This window comes from Coloeus monedula, assembly GCF_965178545.1.
Source record: "Coloeus monedula genome assembly, chromosome: Z".
NCBI classification, from domain to species: Eukaryota; Metazoa; Chordata; class Aves; order Passeriformes; family Corvidae; genus Coloeus; species Coloeus monedula.
The window spans coordinates 52,147,460-52,164,105 of record NC_138822.1 but is presented as its reverse complement, the minus strand read 5'-3'; the positions used below and the strand labels follow the sequence as shown (position 1 = coordinate 52,164,105).

General features: G+C 42.7%; 1 protein-coding gene across 3 annotated transcripts in view; it reads right to left on the bottom strand.

Moving 5' to 3' along the window:
- NRG1 (neuregulin 1) overlaps nt 1–16,646 on the bottom strand; it is a gene marked incomplete at both ends in the record, with an annotated part of 173,024 nt that overhangs the window by 92,449 nt on the left and 63,929 nt on the right. For 2 of the 3 annotated variants that reach the window (XM_082301815.1, XM_082301816.1), the window contains one exon: nt 2,913–3,540. The exons of the other annotated variant lie outside the window; for it this stretch is intronic. In XM_082301815.1, the coding sequence (XP_082157941.1) occupies nt 2,913–3,540 (628 nt within the window). Of the gene's footprint in view, nt 1–2,912; nt 3,541–16,646 lie in introns of those variants that run through there. 3 annotated transcript variants of the gene reach the window in all.

Below are 16,646 nucleotides of genomic sequence, written 5' to 3'. Positions count from 1 at the left end.
GTGTAATTATGCTAAGATGACAAGCTCCCTAAATATGGGAATGCTTTAAAACATCCACCTTTCCTTTCTCTTTCAGCAAAGGAAAAATGATATTAAAATACAAAAGGTAAGCTAAACATTAAGAAATATTTCTGTATTGATAAAAGGGCAAAGTATAACAAAAAAAGCAAGACCAGTCTTGAATCTAATACACCAGACACAATTACCAGGATTGTCTCTCTTCTGCTTTCTCTTCCAGGCTCCAGGAGAAAGAAGAATCAATTAGCTCTCTGCAGACTATGACCTTGAAGGATACAGCTTTAAGGGGAATATGCTGAGTAAGACAGAAAAGAGAGGAGAAGAGAAAAGGATTTGGAAACTCATGGAAGGGATAGGTTCAGAAACAGTACATCAAGCACAGAATATGAAATGTGCATTTCATTTTATTTCTGCACTGGAAAAAAAAATTTCAGCACATAAAGGACTTTTTGGGAACATGTTACCTCACTCTGCCTGAAAAGAAAAAAGGACACTGAAAGGCAAAAGAAGGGACAATCCAATTTGCAGATGCTACTTTTCAAGCCATGTCACTGAGAATTTTATAGCTGTCAAAGGCATTAAAAAAAGTTAGCACTGATGCAATCTGTCAACCTCTCCAACAAATCTTGCTCTACATAAAACACAATGATGTGTTTGAAATGCAGCTGTTTCAAAAACCCCAAGACAGTGCTTTAAGAGCTGTCCAAAAAGTTCTTTTCATGCCTCTTGGAATTCTTAGGCAGACCTTCTGCAGTGTATTTTTCCAGCTAGGTCTTCATATTTTTCTTTGCAGAGAATCACAGACTGTTGCCATAGTCCGAATTATGTGCCACAGTTAGAATAAATTCTGTCTACACAACATTCTCCCTCAGCAACCCAAACTTAATCTGCTACCAGATCTCCCTCTCCTTTCAGTCTGTAGCTATGGAAGTCTACAATGCCTTAAAACACATTTATGTTTAAAAAAGGCAAAATTAAACAAAAATCCCAAACCTCAAAAACTCTCACACATACAAAACCCCCAAATCAAAAGCAAAAAAACCCCTCTCAACCCAATCACCTAACTTCTGGACCACCATTTATTCATTTATTTCCCAGATGTGAGCAGATCTGAATGCAGATAATGGCTTTTTGTCAGTGATAGCTCCAAAGAATCTCTTCTGTGCCCCCCCCCGCCCACCCCCCACCTCTCCCTTCTTTACTTCAGAGATAAAGTTAGCATGTTATTGATAAAGGTTTGCCTCATATGTGGAAAGTCAAGAGGGATTCTTGAGGCAATTATGACTGAACAGTGGTCTCTGGTTACTTTATAAAGCAAAATGTGTTAAAAGGTCATATTTAATGTCAGAACATTTGCAGTACAAAAAAGATATTATGCATCGGCAATATTTTAAAAGAAGCTCACTTAGTATAGTTCTATTTAATTGCAAAGGTGGTTAATTCAAGCAATACCACAGACAAAGCCCCTGTCATTTAATGGTACAGCAGTATTTCTCTACTAGACTGTTTCCATCTGACAAATTACTTTTAATCTGAAGGATGGTAGTCACCCATTATCTAAGCAAAAGGCAGCAGGGTTTCTGCAGGAATACTCAGAACTTTCTTTCACTGATTCTGGAACTGCTGTTCAAGATTGACTGCCAGCTGAAAGGACCTCCTCTGAAATCACTGTAGTTATGCTCATTTTCACTGGCAAGGTGGCTGGCCTAAAATGTTACAGCTAATCCAAATGCCACATATCTATGTCCAGTCCCAGTGGGGCTAAACTTAGAAGTGAACTTCTGGTGACTTCAGAGCTCAGGGTGAGGTCCAGTATGTGCCATCTTCAATGTGGCCAACCTGCAGCATTACAGGGAAGGCATGAGGGAGAATAAATGAGATGGGGTCCTGCAAGGAAATTTGTGAGGAATGCAATTTTTCACTCTGATCACTGCAGCTTTCCACAGGAAACCTCAGCCCTGAGCTCTCAGCAGAACAGTGCACTGCCTTCTCTTTTACTAGAGTTGCACAGCTTTACACAACTCAGGAACTTCTGGCTTGGTTTGCTTTGAATTTGATGGGTTAAAAATTATGAATGACAAAGAAATGACACTTCAGCAATGCAGTATTTTGATGCTTTATGATCACAACTGAAAAAATAATACAGATACCTTTTTTTGTTTTTATGATGAGCAAAGACTAATTTGGAAATTGACTCTTCCTACATTGGCAAAAATTCTTTCCTGAAATGCTCCACAAAAGGCAGTAAGGCAATATACGAGAAACAGTTTAAACAAGAATCAGCTCCTAGAGATGGGGAAAGACAAAGAGAAATGTATGCTTTGCTCCTAAGAGAAAGATCATAAGCTTGATGCTAAATTAATAGTTCCTAGTTTCTAACTGCTTCAAATCTGCTGTTGCTTTTTCTCACTGTTCTGAGAGTTTCATGAGAATGATAGGGATATTTGCCAGACACAGACTTCAGGAAGGATGTACCAGAAGTGCTCTGCAGGCAAGGCAAAGAACGCACACGGAAGATCCAGCACAGGACACAAAGCCAATTTATAAGGAAAATATACCATGTGGAATAGCTATCAGATAAACCCTAGAAGTAAATCACATACTTCCCTACAAGTGGATGCAGAGAAAAAGGCAGTACTAGCCTTTTACAGACATCCCAGAGGAAGTCCTGCATATCTCAGAACTAAGTTCAAAGGACTCTAGATGCTCTTCTCAGAAGGTAACCCATGCTATACCTGTCCTAGCACACTTGATCTTTGCAAACCAATCACATGCCCTCCTTGTAGACAGTCCCAGAACAGTTAAGTGGTTTGTTTTTTTTTTTTCTTTTCTTTTTTTTTTTTTTTTTTCTGTGAAAGGGTAAAAAACCAAAGGAACATACAGCTTTTACTTACAAAGTTTTGGAACAGTTTGGAGATTGGTTTCTGTTGCTTGTGCCTGAGATGCTGTGGTAGGCTCCAGGGCGGGTGGTGACAGCGAAGGTGCAGCAGAGGACAACAAGCCAACATCTAGGATGCGGTTATATAGAGAAGGCTGGAGGAACGGTTTGGAGGGTACGAGTGAGCTGTCACTTCGCACTGTCACTTCAGCCTTGCTCTTGGGGCTAGGTATGAGGAAGGGTGAGGCATACACCTCTGAAGGCACCCAGGCAGATAGAGCTGTAGGATCCACAGCGCTCTTTGGGTCTTGTCCTATCCTCCCAGGGTCAAGGTGGGTAGGAGAGTCATACTCAAAAATCTTGTCCACAAAGACCCACTTGAGGCCAGCAATGCAGAGGCAAAGGCTAAGCAGGCAAGCCAAGATAGGGGCGATGCAGATCTTTTCAGAGTTGAGGCAGCCCTTCAGTCGCTCTGCCTCCAGGCATGCACAGCAGGTTGCGGCAAGGCCTGCGATCCCCTGGACACTTCTGTCCTCTCTTTGGGTCCCCGGCATGTTCTCCTCATCCGGGAGCCCGTTGAGGGACGCATCAGGGCTCAGTTGAGCTGAAGGGCTGGGGAAAGTGTCGGCAGCTACTTCAGACATGTTTAAGCATCAGCTCTCAAACAGCTCACCTCCAAAAGGCCTTAACTCTATCACAGTCCATTACTGTGAGACACAGACAAAAAGAGACGGTAGTAATAGTCACAGTGCTCTGCAAAAATCACAGAGTGGGAGTCAATAAAAGGTTGAAGCTCAGCAACATCATCCAAACTGCGAGAGGAGTAATGCACAGGAAAAATTAGATCCCCTGGTCCCTCTGCCCCCAAGCCCTCCGTCACTGTCTCTGCTTCTCTGAAGTGAGAACAGCTTTGCAATTATTGAGCTCCTGTTTGCTAGCCACTTTTAGAATTCCTTAAATGCCTCTCAAGCAATTCCAGCTCTTCTGCAGGAGGGAAGAAACATTCCCCCAAAAGCAAGCACAACAAAACAAAACAAGAGGAAAGAGGGTGATGAGATAAAGAAAACCACAAACACTGAACAAACTGACCGGATTAAGTAAACCAGTAGCCCAGAGCAAAAGGCAACACTCTCACCTTGAGCATCTGAGGCTGGTATCTGCTTAGACGAGGAAAACAATTGTCATGCGGCAGAAGGAGCAAAAGCAAAATCTCTAACAACAGCGGCAGCGGCAGAAGTGACAGTAGCAGCAGCATCCTGTCGTGTTACAGCAGCGGCTGAAAGAGGCTGAATCATTACAGAGCAGCAGGTGCTCGCTGTCTGAGCATCACTGCAAACAATATCATTACAGAGAGGTTTGAAAGGAAGAGCGATGCCAAGACGATGGTAACTCCCTTTATCTCCCCTCCCTCTTTGTCCTCCTTGAGCGCTCATTCACTTTCCTCCGTCCCCCCCCGCCCCGCTCCCCCAGCCCCCTCGCAGCCTGTTTCCCTGATGTACAGACTCGCTCCTTCCTCCCCTACCCCACCCCCCGCACTCTGCAGGGCTGCTCTGAGTGAAATCAGTACACCCAGCAACGCAGGACTGTCAGTGACTTCCTATTTTATCCAATTAGGAGGAATAAAGGCCATCAAATCAAAGGGAGGGAGCGGACAGGAGTTGCGCACCCACCCGCTCCCTCTCTCCAGGCAAAGCGTGGCCAGAGGCGGCGGCGGCCATCGATGGCAAAGTCCTCCGGCAAGGACCGGGTGTCGGTGGGAGCTCTTTGGGTTGGACTGGGCTCGCTCAGTCTGATATTCGATCTCTCCCAAGGGGAAGACCTCTTTCCAGAAGCAGTTTTTCCCTGCCTGACACCTAGAGACAGATTTTCTTTCCAAGCTCCTGAATAAGTTTTATTTCCTAGGAATAGGGCGGGAATGCATCTTAGATCAAGCAGAGGGAATAAAACACCCTAAGCCATTCCCACCTCTGGCAAATTTTCATTCAAGTTATTGCAAAGAGGTTTGCTTTTTTTTTTAGTTCCATTTTCCAACCTCCTTTCCAAACCCTTTTCCAAACCCAAAAAACTCAGACTTCACACTAAAGTCAATTCCTGAATATAGTTTTCAAGAGCTCACAGGTTGCTAGAATATATCCTCACTCACCTTAGACTAAAAAAAAAAAAAAAAAAAAGAAAAAAATAAAGTATTTTATTATTATTTATTAAAGGCTTACACTTTGTTTTTAAATTTGGCTGTCATTTCTCACCTTTACTAATACCGTTTCCACCAGTGCAGTATAATACAGGGGTAAATCAACAGTCTGGTTAACATAATGAAAGTAAGATCAGAATCAGATCTATTGCCAGTCTCTTTTGTCTCTCACAGAAAAATGCAACTGTGTAACAATAAAGATGTGTATGAAAGGCAAGGCAATTTCCAGTTCCTTGAACTTAATGAAAACATTTACATTGAAGATTTGCTGGTGAGAATCCCTGTTTCTCCATAGTATAAATGGCTGCAGGATTCATAAGGAAACAAAGAATCAAGTGCTACAAATTGCTCTGAACTAATTTTTGTTGGTATCTTAGTCAGGCACATGGAAGGTAAATTCCTTTGTAACAACATATTTTTGGTGGTGTCAAAAGAGGCATCTGGCTCATACATATTCTCTCTCTGCCTCCAACTCCACTCCCACTTCACCCCCCCACCTTCCATGGGAACATTAGTAACATTCGCATGAAAAAGATTTATCAAAATCTCAATGAATCCCATAGTGTTTTTACAGACAGTCATGTCAAGGACTAATTGATGGATGTCTGATCACAAAGCTTCCTGTGAGGCTGTGGTAGCCAACTAAAGTAATCACAATGCTACTACAATCAAGTGCTTGGAGCATTTACCTTAAAGCACAGCCAGTGATAACACTCTCTGAAAGAATGTAAAAAGATAAATCATCTTACAATCTAGCCTACATTACCATTGAAGTGTCTGGTCCTTAGGTTAATGATGTGATCAGTAACCTCAGACAGAATGAACAGCTTGCACTGCGTATTTACATACATGGCTTCTCTTTATTACAAAGCACATGTTCTCTTTAGCTGGTAATATCCTGCATCAGTTCAGCCTCTCTCGAGTATCTCAAAACCTATTTCAAACAGCAGTAACAACACAACGTCTGTAGAAATTGTAACAGCACGGTAGCATTGCTGTGACAGGTGTGGTGGTCTGTTGCTACAAGTAAGCATGGTTTCTAGAAAAAGGATGTACCTTTTATCTGACTAATTGATAAATCTGGGAAAAGCAGACATACTTTTGCACACACAAGTAGTTCCTCAGGTGTGAAGCTGACTCTTCAAAGTGGAGTGCAAGCTGAGACCCAGACAGATGAGATACTACAGCATCTGAGTGCTCGGCAGAATTTTTTAAAAATCTCTTTCCTTCTTTATCCACGTCTAATTTTCCAACCTTCGTATTTCCAGTAAAGAGACTTTCTCCTGCTGACACTTCTCTGAGCTCATGTTTAATCCACTGTCCTGTACACATCTTTCCTGCACTGGTCTTCCTGGCAAACTGCCTGTGTTCAACCTCCAGTAATCTTTGCGACCCTCCATCCTATCTACACTTATCTGCTTTCCTTTAAGCCACGTTCCTGCTATGCTCACATCTCCCTGGTGCTGTGCTGAACAGAAACGCACGTGGAGATCTTGCACCTTCCTTACAAGGGCTGCCACGAAGTTAAACCAAACACGCAAAAGGCTGCACAGCTAGGCAGAGGGATGGCGTGCTACCGCACGGGGACACATTGAGGGGCTCCTCTGCATGTGCGGCATCGCCCCCTTTCTCACCTTGCTGCCGCAGGGGCCGCCAGCTCGCATGGACCGGGAAAGGGCTCTTCCAGAGAGCTCCTGCCCCAGCCCGGCTGGCTAAACTGAGGCTGGACAGCATCTCTCCCTGCCTTTTTCTCCTGCACCGGCAGGCCCAGCCTGCCCGCAGCAGCTCCTCCCGGCAGGCAGGCAGGCACACCCGCACACCCCCCGCCGGCTCGGCGGCCGCAGCGTGCCCGTGGTCCCTGGCTCCCGGCCAGGCTGCAGTGCCCTCCTCCGCTGCGGGTCCCTTCCCCCGCCGCACCTCCAGCCCTGGCGCGCAGGCTGCCTGCCTCAGCACCACGCAGACGGCTCTGCCCAGACCTCCTCCCCCTCCTCCCCCTCCGCAGGGAAGCCTGCAGCGCTGCTTCAGCCCCCCAGCTCCGCAGGGGCCACGGGGGCTGGCGGCGAGGAGAGCGGGGCGGCACCCGGCACGCTGCCCCCGCCTCCGGGGTGCCTGCGGCTCCCGCTATTCCCCGCCAAGAAGGGAGAAAGGAGGTGCTGAATCATCGGCCAGGCAGCTTCCCTGGCCCTGCTCCACAGGTGGCCAGGGCCAGAACACAGCCTCCCTGCCATGCTGCAATCCTATACCTCACGGCACGGTTCCTCCCGGAGCCTTTTGGACCAAAATGAAACCCTGCGCTCTTTACCGCGTCGGGGTGGGTACGGGAGCACGTGAGTCAGCTCTCGAGGCTGCCGTAAAAGCTGATTGATGATGGTCTCTCACTTCGGTCTGAAGATACAAGCATAAACTGAAGGTACAGTTCGCTGACTTTGTGGGTCCTTTCTGTTCCCCTTGCCCCCAAAGCAATGCAGAAGTCCTTCATCCTGCAGCTGCAGGCTTGAGCTTTTTACATTTCTGCTGTGACATGCTAGCAGTGGCATGCTCTGCTCAAACATGGATTCTGCCCCGGCTGAAGGAGAGGAGTGGCCGCGAGGAGTCAGCAATTGGCTCATTGGAAGGGAGACCGTGGAAGAAATCAAGTGGGAGCATGACCTTGAGGTAACAAAGTTTTACTGGGGTAGCCCAGTGGTGGTAAACACGGAAGGACAAAAAAGGAAATTACTTGCCTGTTTGCAATAAGGTTAGCTTCTTGTGCAAAGATTTATTTCTGATTCCCACATAGCTTGGGTCTCTTTGGCTTAGAGGAAAATGCAGATTGAGTCTACACTAATGAAGCTAATCTATGACTGAGATTTGGACTCCTGCCAAATGACATGTTGAAACTAAGAGCCTTAGAAAACTGTAATTTTATTTCATGGAGTGTTTTTGTAAAGAATCAAGTGGGGTTTTTTTGAAAAGTTTCACTCCCAGAAGGCTCAAGGAAATAATGCAAAACCCAAACCAGCATTAACCTCCAGCCTGTGATGAGGAGGAACATGTTCTATCTGTCCACCAGTTTTATGGGTGCTAAAAGGAGGTAGACTTCATATTACCAAACTGCAGAGGACCATTCTCTCTGGCCAAAGATGTGAATAGATATGTGGTTATGACTGACATCATCCTGCAAACTAGAGCACAAGTACCATTTAACTCAGCTGACCCTTCAGTCATACCATAGTGAGACCCAAACCTGCTGAAAGTTTTGGAAAGTAGACGTGGTGAGTCATTCTCATGGAAGGCACTGGCTTTCCAATATCTATCTCCTTTAAATAAAGTCTTAATAGTCCACAAAAATATTTCATAAGAATTATCTACTTTCTTGCAACTGCTGGGACATTAGGAAATGAAAATATCTCTTCATAAGTGGTTATTCATGGCTCTGCTGGATGACAGCTTAAAAAAGAATACTCAGAGGACCATACATCAGTGCAGGACAAGTGATCTGCACCCCTTCCCCCAGACCACTGCTTTCCTTTAAGAACATGTTCATTCTTCAGTAAGAAGCAACCAGCAACATTCAGCACCAACTGCTCCATCATGTGTTTGCACCCCTTTTTCTACCATACACTGAGAAATTAAAAGCATTGTAACCAAGGATTTAAGAAGAAGAAGAAAAAAGTGCATGTTCATTAAGACGAGATTGATGAGGAAGATAAAAGGATCGCTTTTTATTGATTGCACTTTCTTCAAATTAAATAAGTGCACTATATAAAAATGGAGAAGTGACCTAAAGCAAGTGATCAGGCCCAATGAGCAACATCATTGCCAGCAGTCATGGTGTGGGGAGAGAGGGCCATCACACGTGGTACAAAATGATTCATTTATTCATCCTTTCAGTGTTTCACCAATCTCCCTTCCAAAATCCATCTCCCTTGGACTGATGCCAGCACTCTTTGAGTCCTTCCAAAAGGCCTTACTAGGAACCTCATCTCTCATCTCAAATGGCACAAGGAGAAAACTTTATTTTGCTTCTATACTGGTCCTGTCACTGGAACTCCAAATGTTAAAATGGGACAGGCTGTCACTTGCAAACAGACATCTTATTTTTCACCGGATGTAAAGCAAACACAATATAGATGATAGTGCTGTTTTTATGCTTCTGTCCATTTCCACCACCTTCTTCCCTTTATTTGTTTTATACCCTCTGCTCATTTGCAGCCATATGTGAGTGAGGAGATGAAACATCAAGCCTCTAAGAAAAGGCAAGAAAAGATGAGCAATAAAAACACATATTTATTTTTAAAGCCATAGACATGAGGGTAAATATGTCAGTGTCACCAGAATCATTAGTGTGCTTAATTTGGTTGGTATAAAGGGTTGCTGTGGGAAGACCCCATGCCATCAGACAACACAGAAGATGGGGACATGAAGAAACTGTTCTAACCCTCTCTGTACCCTCAAGCCAAACCAACTACACTGGATGCTGGTGTGTCAGAAGCAGGTCCTCACACCAGTACATTTCTTGGAAATGTCTGAAGCACAGTATACAAACAACAATGCTTCTGAAAACATTTGGGAGAGCTCATGTTGCCTCTGTGGCAGCATTTTCTGTATTGGCATCACATATACACATTTACACCAAGCATTTACACTAGGAATATGTTTTCTGTAAGTCCAATAGCTGCGTCTTGCAGAAACAGTGATTTGAAAAAATCCGACACAACTACAATGGCTGTTTTGAGAAATGTATATACTTTAAATAGCTACAGCCAGTAATTGAAACTGAAAACTGCCATAAAATGGGCTGTTATTTCAGGGGAACCAAAAAGGTGCTCTGAATCTTTTCATCTTCAAGTGAAATGAAAGACACTGAGTTTCTTTCATCCTATTCTAAAGCAGAGCTAGTGGCACTACACGAGACATAGAAATAGGACATCAAACCATGAATGTCAGGGTTTTTCATCAATGGAACTGACTCATTTCCCCAGCCTCTGCTAAGTCACAAAACTGGGATGGGCCCCACCACTGTTCAGGTTAATAATTATTAGCTCTACCACGTGGTAAAGGAACATTTAAGAGATGCAAAGACATGTAATGCACTCAGCTAGGCTCTTCTGCCTGACAGCTGAAGCAGATGGACAAAGTCCATGTGAAATTCAGATTTTTTTTTTTATTTGTTTGTTTGGGGGTTGTTTTTTTTTCCCAGGTCTGATACCCCCTTCACTCTGTCACTGGAGTCTCCAGCAAATCTGCTGGGGCGGTTGTGATTATTTATTTTCACAGTGTGGCAATAAGCTGCAGCAGCAGTGCAGTCACAGGGCTCAGGCTTGGTTATTCACTCCCACCTACCTTAGTGCTCAAATGCATCTGCACTCCTGCATTTGAACCACTTTATTCAGACAGAAGAAATTCCTCATGGGGCAATACTGCTACTTTGCACAAGCTCAGCTATGCAGGATTTTGTGCTGTAAACTTTTGTATTCACAGTGCTCTGCTGGCAGTGTCACTGGACAACGATAATTTGAGTCAAGGTCCTGAAAACCCTGAATCAAGGGATTATCCCTCCCTCACTGACACCCGGTTAATAAAATACTTAAACAAGTGGTGAAATGCCTTCCTGATTAGAGATGGGCCACATCATATATCTAAGTGCCTTTTTGAATCAGAGCCTAATTCAGGAACTGAGAAGGCATTTTGGAGCATAGCGCAGTGGTTTCATGATAAACAGTTTGGGCAGCAATATCATCCCTTTCCCTGTCTCTCCTTTCTTTCTGTTCCTTCTGTCACTTGAACTAGTGCAATAACATTGTTCAGCCCTAACTCCCATACTGGTCCTGTAAAATACCATATATCTAGGTTGGAAGAAAGAGAATAGGCCTGAAGTTCCTTGACCTTGTCTTCTCACAAAAGACTTTGCATAGTGAAACCATGACCCAAAGCCCTTCCTGAATCTGGGCTTAATTTAGGCAGAGGCTTGTAGAAAATCCCAGAAGGATCCCCATTACTCTGAAAAATCTTGACTCTACTTACTGCACTTTTTGGGGTTTTTTGGGTGTAAATAGAATTATTTTTATACCTGCATGTATTCTCAACAGCTGCTGTTTAAACCTTAAGGCATAATACTTTACTTCACTTTTTAATGTTCTAACCACACGTGGAGTTTTTCGTAGAGTAACTCTTTACTGTGTGTATTCAATAGTTTTGCTGTTAGACACGCAAAAAGAAAGAAGTCAAAGGCATGGAGCAGCCTACTGCATGGAGGAATTTCTGTATCATTAAATAAACTTTATTAATGACAGGACATTGGCATATTTGTGGCTTGGACTTCTAAAGTACATCTTACAGTACAGTTATACTTTCAGAATCTGCAAATTTCAGAACTTTGCTTGCAGAAAATACTATGATTTCACCTCAAGAGCTGGTTTGCTTAGCAGCTTTCTACAAACACCTCTGAATAATGAAGTTAATCCACCTTACCCTAAACTGAGATATTAATTCAATTACATTTCTTAGTTCAGCTCTGGTCATGTCCATATGTTGCCTGATTATGCTCAAGTTAGCAGAAGTGAGATGTTCACTGTTTGAAACAGATAAGCAACACAATATTTTTAAGTACCAAAACTGAACAATAACAAAAGCAACAGCTCTCATCATGCCTCAGAATCCTAGTACCTAGTACCATTTAATATTTAATGTTTAATATTCTTTCTTAGTGCATTCAGAAGGCCATAGAAGGCATGAATCACTCCTTTGGCATTGGCTGGAAAACTGTCAGTTTCCAGCAAATTAAGAAGAATTCAAGTAAGTATGACAAAGGAGATTTTATGTCTAGTAATGAGTTTTGAGTAGTCTAATCAAATATGCTTGTATTACGTAGCTATGTTTTAAATGCAAAGCCTAGCCTGTCACATCTTTCTCACTCCTGCACCCAGGCTCTTTTTTGTGTTCTGTATAGTCTAGGAGACAAGCAAAACTCTCGTTTTCCAGAAATCAATTGATGAAGGTAGTTAACTTTTCTCACATACAGGACATCAATGTTTGTTCATCAGGCTGAGTGTTGTCAAGAGCAAGAGAGGAAAACGGCAAAGAGGAAACTCTGAAACCTTAAAGAAATTTATCTGCTGTACTTTCATTTCCCTGATGCAGTTTAAAGCTACAGAGCCAACTCTGTGCTGCTCCAGACACTGAGCAGACCCTTACACCAGGGTAAAACAGATTTATTATAACTTGTTGGTATTTAACATATGGGCATACAATAGGCTACTGGATAATACAAGTCCTGTAATGCAGCTTTGGAAACATCCCCTTCTGCAAGACATTGAATAAGCTAGAATGAAGCATCAGAGGCAGTGACAGAGCTGATACATATGCATCAGAATGAGTTTATTATTACCATTTCATTTTAAGGATTCATTATTCCTGCAGCATTTCCTGCATTCACACTGTGGGTCATGTCCACTGGGGTGCATTATGTGTGCCTGTGTTTCACCACAGAGGCTGCAGAATGGCAGCGAGACTACAAAAAAAGAATGGAGAGCCCAGCCTGTCTTTTCCCTTCTTCTTGAGGGTGTCTAAGGAATAAATGCATTTACTCTGAAAGATTATTTGAAAAGGTGGTCCAGAGAGGCAGGGTTAAGGTCACCCTGTATTCTGTGTTCTCAGCCAAGCTCTTTCAAATTAGCATCCAGAGAGAAAGTCAAATAAAACAGAGCCGTCATCACGTACACCACTGTAGGTATGCTATGCCTGTGGTGGAAATGGTGGCTGCGAAGTGGAGAAGGAAAGCCTACAGGGCTGCAAGAAAAAGAAAAAGGCACTTTGTCTCTTTGGTCTGTTTGCACATAGATGAGATGAATAGTGTCCCTAAATCCCTTTCTGATCAGGGCCACAGTTTGAACCCAGAACTTATAAAACTCTATCATTCCTTCAGAAATTTGCTTCTGCAAAGACAGGGTAAAATATCTTGCCAATTTGAGCAAGATTGCAGCCTACTTAGCCACAGCAATGAGGATCTAATACATGCTTTCACTTGAGAGATGCTTTGCTCTTGCTAAAACTCTGCGTACTGCTTAACTGTTGCTTAACTCCAATTAAATTAAAAGCTGCCAAAGGGCAAAAAAACCTCCCAGTGTTTCTAATTTCACACTAAATCCTTTGTCCTTCCTTCAGGGTTTCCAACAAAGGAATGACATTTTAACAACTTTGCACACGCTAGAGGAGAAAACAAGGATGTGACTAAAATAGATTCCATTCTAAAGGCACCAGCTCCACAGGGCAAAGACCAAGCTCCCAAGGATGGACCAGGCTGACACCCATTCATGGGCATAACATTTCTACTTATTCCAGTAGCCTTCAGCTCAGCTAAGAAAGGAAAAGGCGGGGTGCCTTGAATTTTGAACTTCTTTTGCTGTGAAGAGCAGAGATCATGCTCCTGCTTCACTGATCAATTTGAAATGATTCTCTGGAGGCCTTGTTAATAACACTTGAAAATTATGTGAAATTTGGTATATTGCATTCCTTTCCTTCGTCAGGCATCAGTTCACGGTGTCATCAGGAAAGCAGCCCCGTGCAGCTGCATGGAGTTTGCTCCTTGAGACTGCCTTGAAGAATACAATATGACTAAAATTTAACCAAGTGAACTGAAAAAAATTGGAACATTTTGGCCTGCATTGCTGAGTATGTGCTAGTAACACTACACAGTGCAGGTGTGAGCAGACAATACACTTCCCTTTCTAAACTAGCCTGCTTAAGAAGTGTTAATATTATCCCAACAGTGACTATTAGGGTTAGACATGGACTAATTAAAAACCTATGCAGCTGGGGTCTTGTCAGCAGTAGTAATTACTTGTATCTGTTTCCACCACCTTCCACACCCCAACTCCATCTTCTTTCCTCCTCTAACAAAACAAAAAAAAAGTAATCTCTGTGCATGTATGTAATTACAGGAAGCATTATGCATTATTAATGTGACTGCAGCAGACAGAAAGTTCAGGTTTACTGCTTACCAGTGTAGAGGTAAGTTGTAGCTACTGGCAATAGTCAGCTTGCCCGTGCATTAGATAATGAGAGAGTTTCCAAGAGTACCAACTTAAGTGGCTAAATAATACCAGCTATTTGGAAAAGCACAGGAACTGGAAGAAATGATGCGTCTGAATCTACCATTGAGATGGACAACAATGGACAACCTGTAAGAATTATTCCAGGAACAATTAACTTGCAACAATAAGGTTGTGCATTTTCTTTGATCCATGAATGTGATGATGTTCAAAAGCAATTACACAAGCTGGAAGTCTCCAGAGGCCAGGCAGAAAGGAAACAGGTACAGATAAGTACCATGAGACGAAGCACCCCAAATAAAGAGGTTTACCAAGCCTTTTTCCTACCAAACAACAGGGTTCACAGTGAGCTGGAAAAAGTATGCATATATATGCTATGATTTCAAGGAATATTAAGACAGGTCAGGCCAGAATTGCTCATTTCCTGGTACACCAAACAATGACCTATGATTACAGACATGTATCTGTCAAACTGATACCTGTACATTAATGCTGAAGAAGTGCCTTTCAGACTTCATTTTCTTTTATTCTGTACAACATATTATGCTGCACAGAATATGGATACAGAGCCAGAACTCCTGAAATGAAGCCTGAGAACAGCAGAAACATACTGCGTGACTTGAACAAGTAATAAAGTTATGGATTAGATACATGGATTAAAGTCACAGACACTAATTCAGACCTGCTTCCCCAGCAGGATGCCTTTGTGCAGTTTCAACCTGAGTAACAATTTCTTTTTTCCCCTCCTCAAGGGGTTCCTTTTTACGTACAAAATTTGTTACTGCTCTAGATAAAGTACCTAAAAATGTAAAGATTGTAAAAAGCAGCAAGGAGCTGTCCTAAAGCTGAAGCTTCTCCCACAGAATGCTGACGTATCTCACAGATTTCAGGGATCTGCCAAAAACCCACAACTAGACTCCCTTCCTAATAGGTCAGAGGGGAGGACCCCGGTTTACATCCAGAACCAAAGGGCTAGCTAGCATGAAATCTGACACACACACAATGTTAAAGCTTTGTTATCCCAGATCACTCGCATGTTACTGAACAAGTGTTGCAAAGGATTGTCGCAACACCTACCATTTGCGTTGTGGTCCTTCACTTCACCCTGCTGTCTGCCAGAGCCTCCCTAGTGACTTTGTGGCAAATATTTATTCTTCCCACAATGGGAAAAGTTGGGCACAATGGAGATTAGGGTACAAAATACTGCAGTCCTGCCTTTGTAGATGACTTTCTCTGGTTTGAGTGGCAACAGTTAACTATAACCTTTTCAGCTACTCACGGCCATTGTCTATTTCTGTACTGAAGACAGGCTTTTTAATACCACTGTGGGGAACTGTGCTCAGATGACGGAGAAATCCTTTGGTAATTATTTGGGTTAATCCTATTAGGAAAGAAAGGCTTTCAATTGCTAAAGCAACAAAAAAACCTTTCAGAGAAGGAGCCCACCACTTCAAATTAAATCAACATGCCCGTCCAGTCCAGGATAGCCTGATGATTATTGTATGTAAGAAAAGTTGTGTTAACTGAAATGAAAAAATATTTAGCATTTTAAGAATTTTATTTAAAATTTAAAAAATGCATTTGAAATGCCTACAAATTCAAAAGACACCACTCTGCTTCCCTGCATGTATTTTATTTGCACTTTACTAGTCCACAACTCTGCTTGTATATTTTACGAGTAAGACTTTAACAGAATGGCATAATTTTATAAGGATTTTGCTTAGGCTCCAGATTTATGCTACAAGAGAGGATACATTTTATGTTCCCAAAATTTTCTGTTATTTTAATGCTGTGGTAGCATGACAGTGGTAGAGTTAACTCTTTCATGTGCTCATCAGAAATTCAGCTAGAGTGTTTAAAATGACAGTAACTTGATTTATTGAGCAATAAGAGGAATTATTCTTCTATGGCCACCAGCCAAACAAGCAATCTTTTAACAAGACATGTGCAGTCACTGCATTTCCTTTATGAGGGAGGAAAAGAAAAAAGAAGCCAGTTAAAAAAAAAAAAAAATTGTACTCAGGCGCTTAAAACGGACCTAACTTGGTATACAGGCACATCCAACCATGCGGCCTTGGGCATTTTCATATGCCTTCTCACACCTGCATCTGTACGTGTCTCTCCTCCATTCCTTACCCTAGAGGGTTCTGGATGAACCAGGAGGCTGCTCAGATCCTTTTACCATGACAGACTTCACCCCAAGGTGTTAATAGAAGCTTTTGGTTTTATTTTAAAATAGCCTGACATGGCTACCCTTTTCTCTCCCTTGGGAGCTTTCTTTCTCTCCTGAGAGCACAGTTTCAACACTGGCTGTTTTAGGAAGAACTTCCAAGTTCCTCTTGCTGAAGGAAGTCTCCAACTTTGCAGGAAATAATGATACATTCTTTACATCAGAGAGGTGAATGTCACTGAAGGACTTTTTAAAGACTTCATGAACAGAGAAGAGATGTGGTGAATACTGTCACAGAAAAACAGTAGGTACATTTAGATGATTGTAGTTTAATGCTTCCTTTTGTTTTCCCTTCTC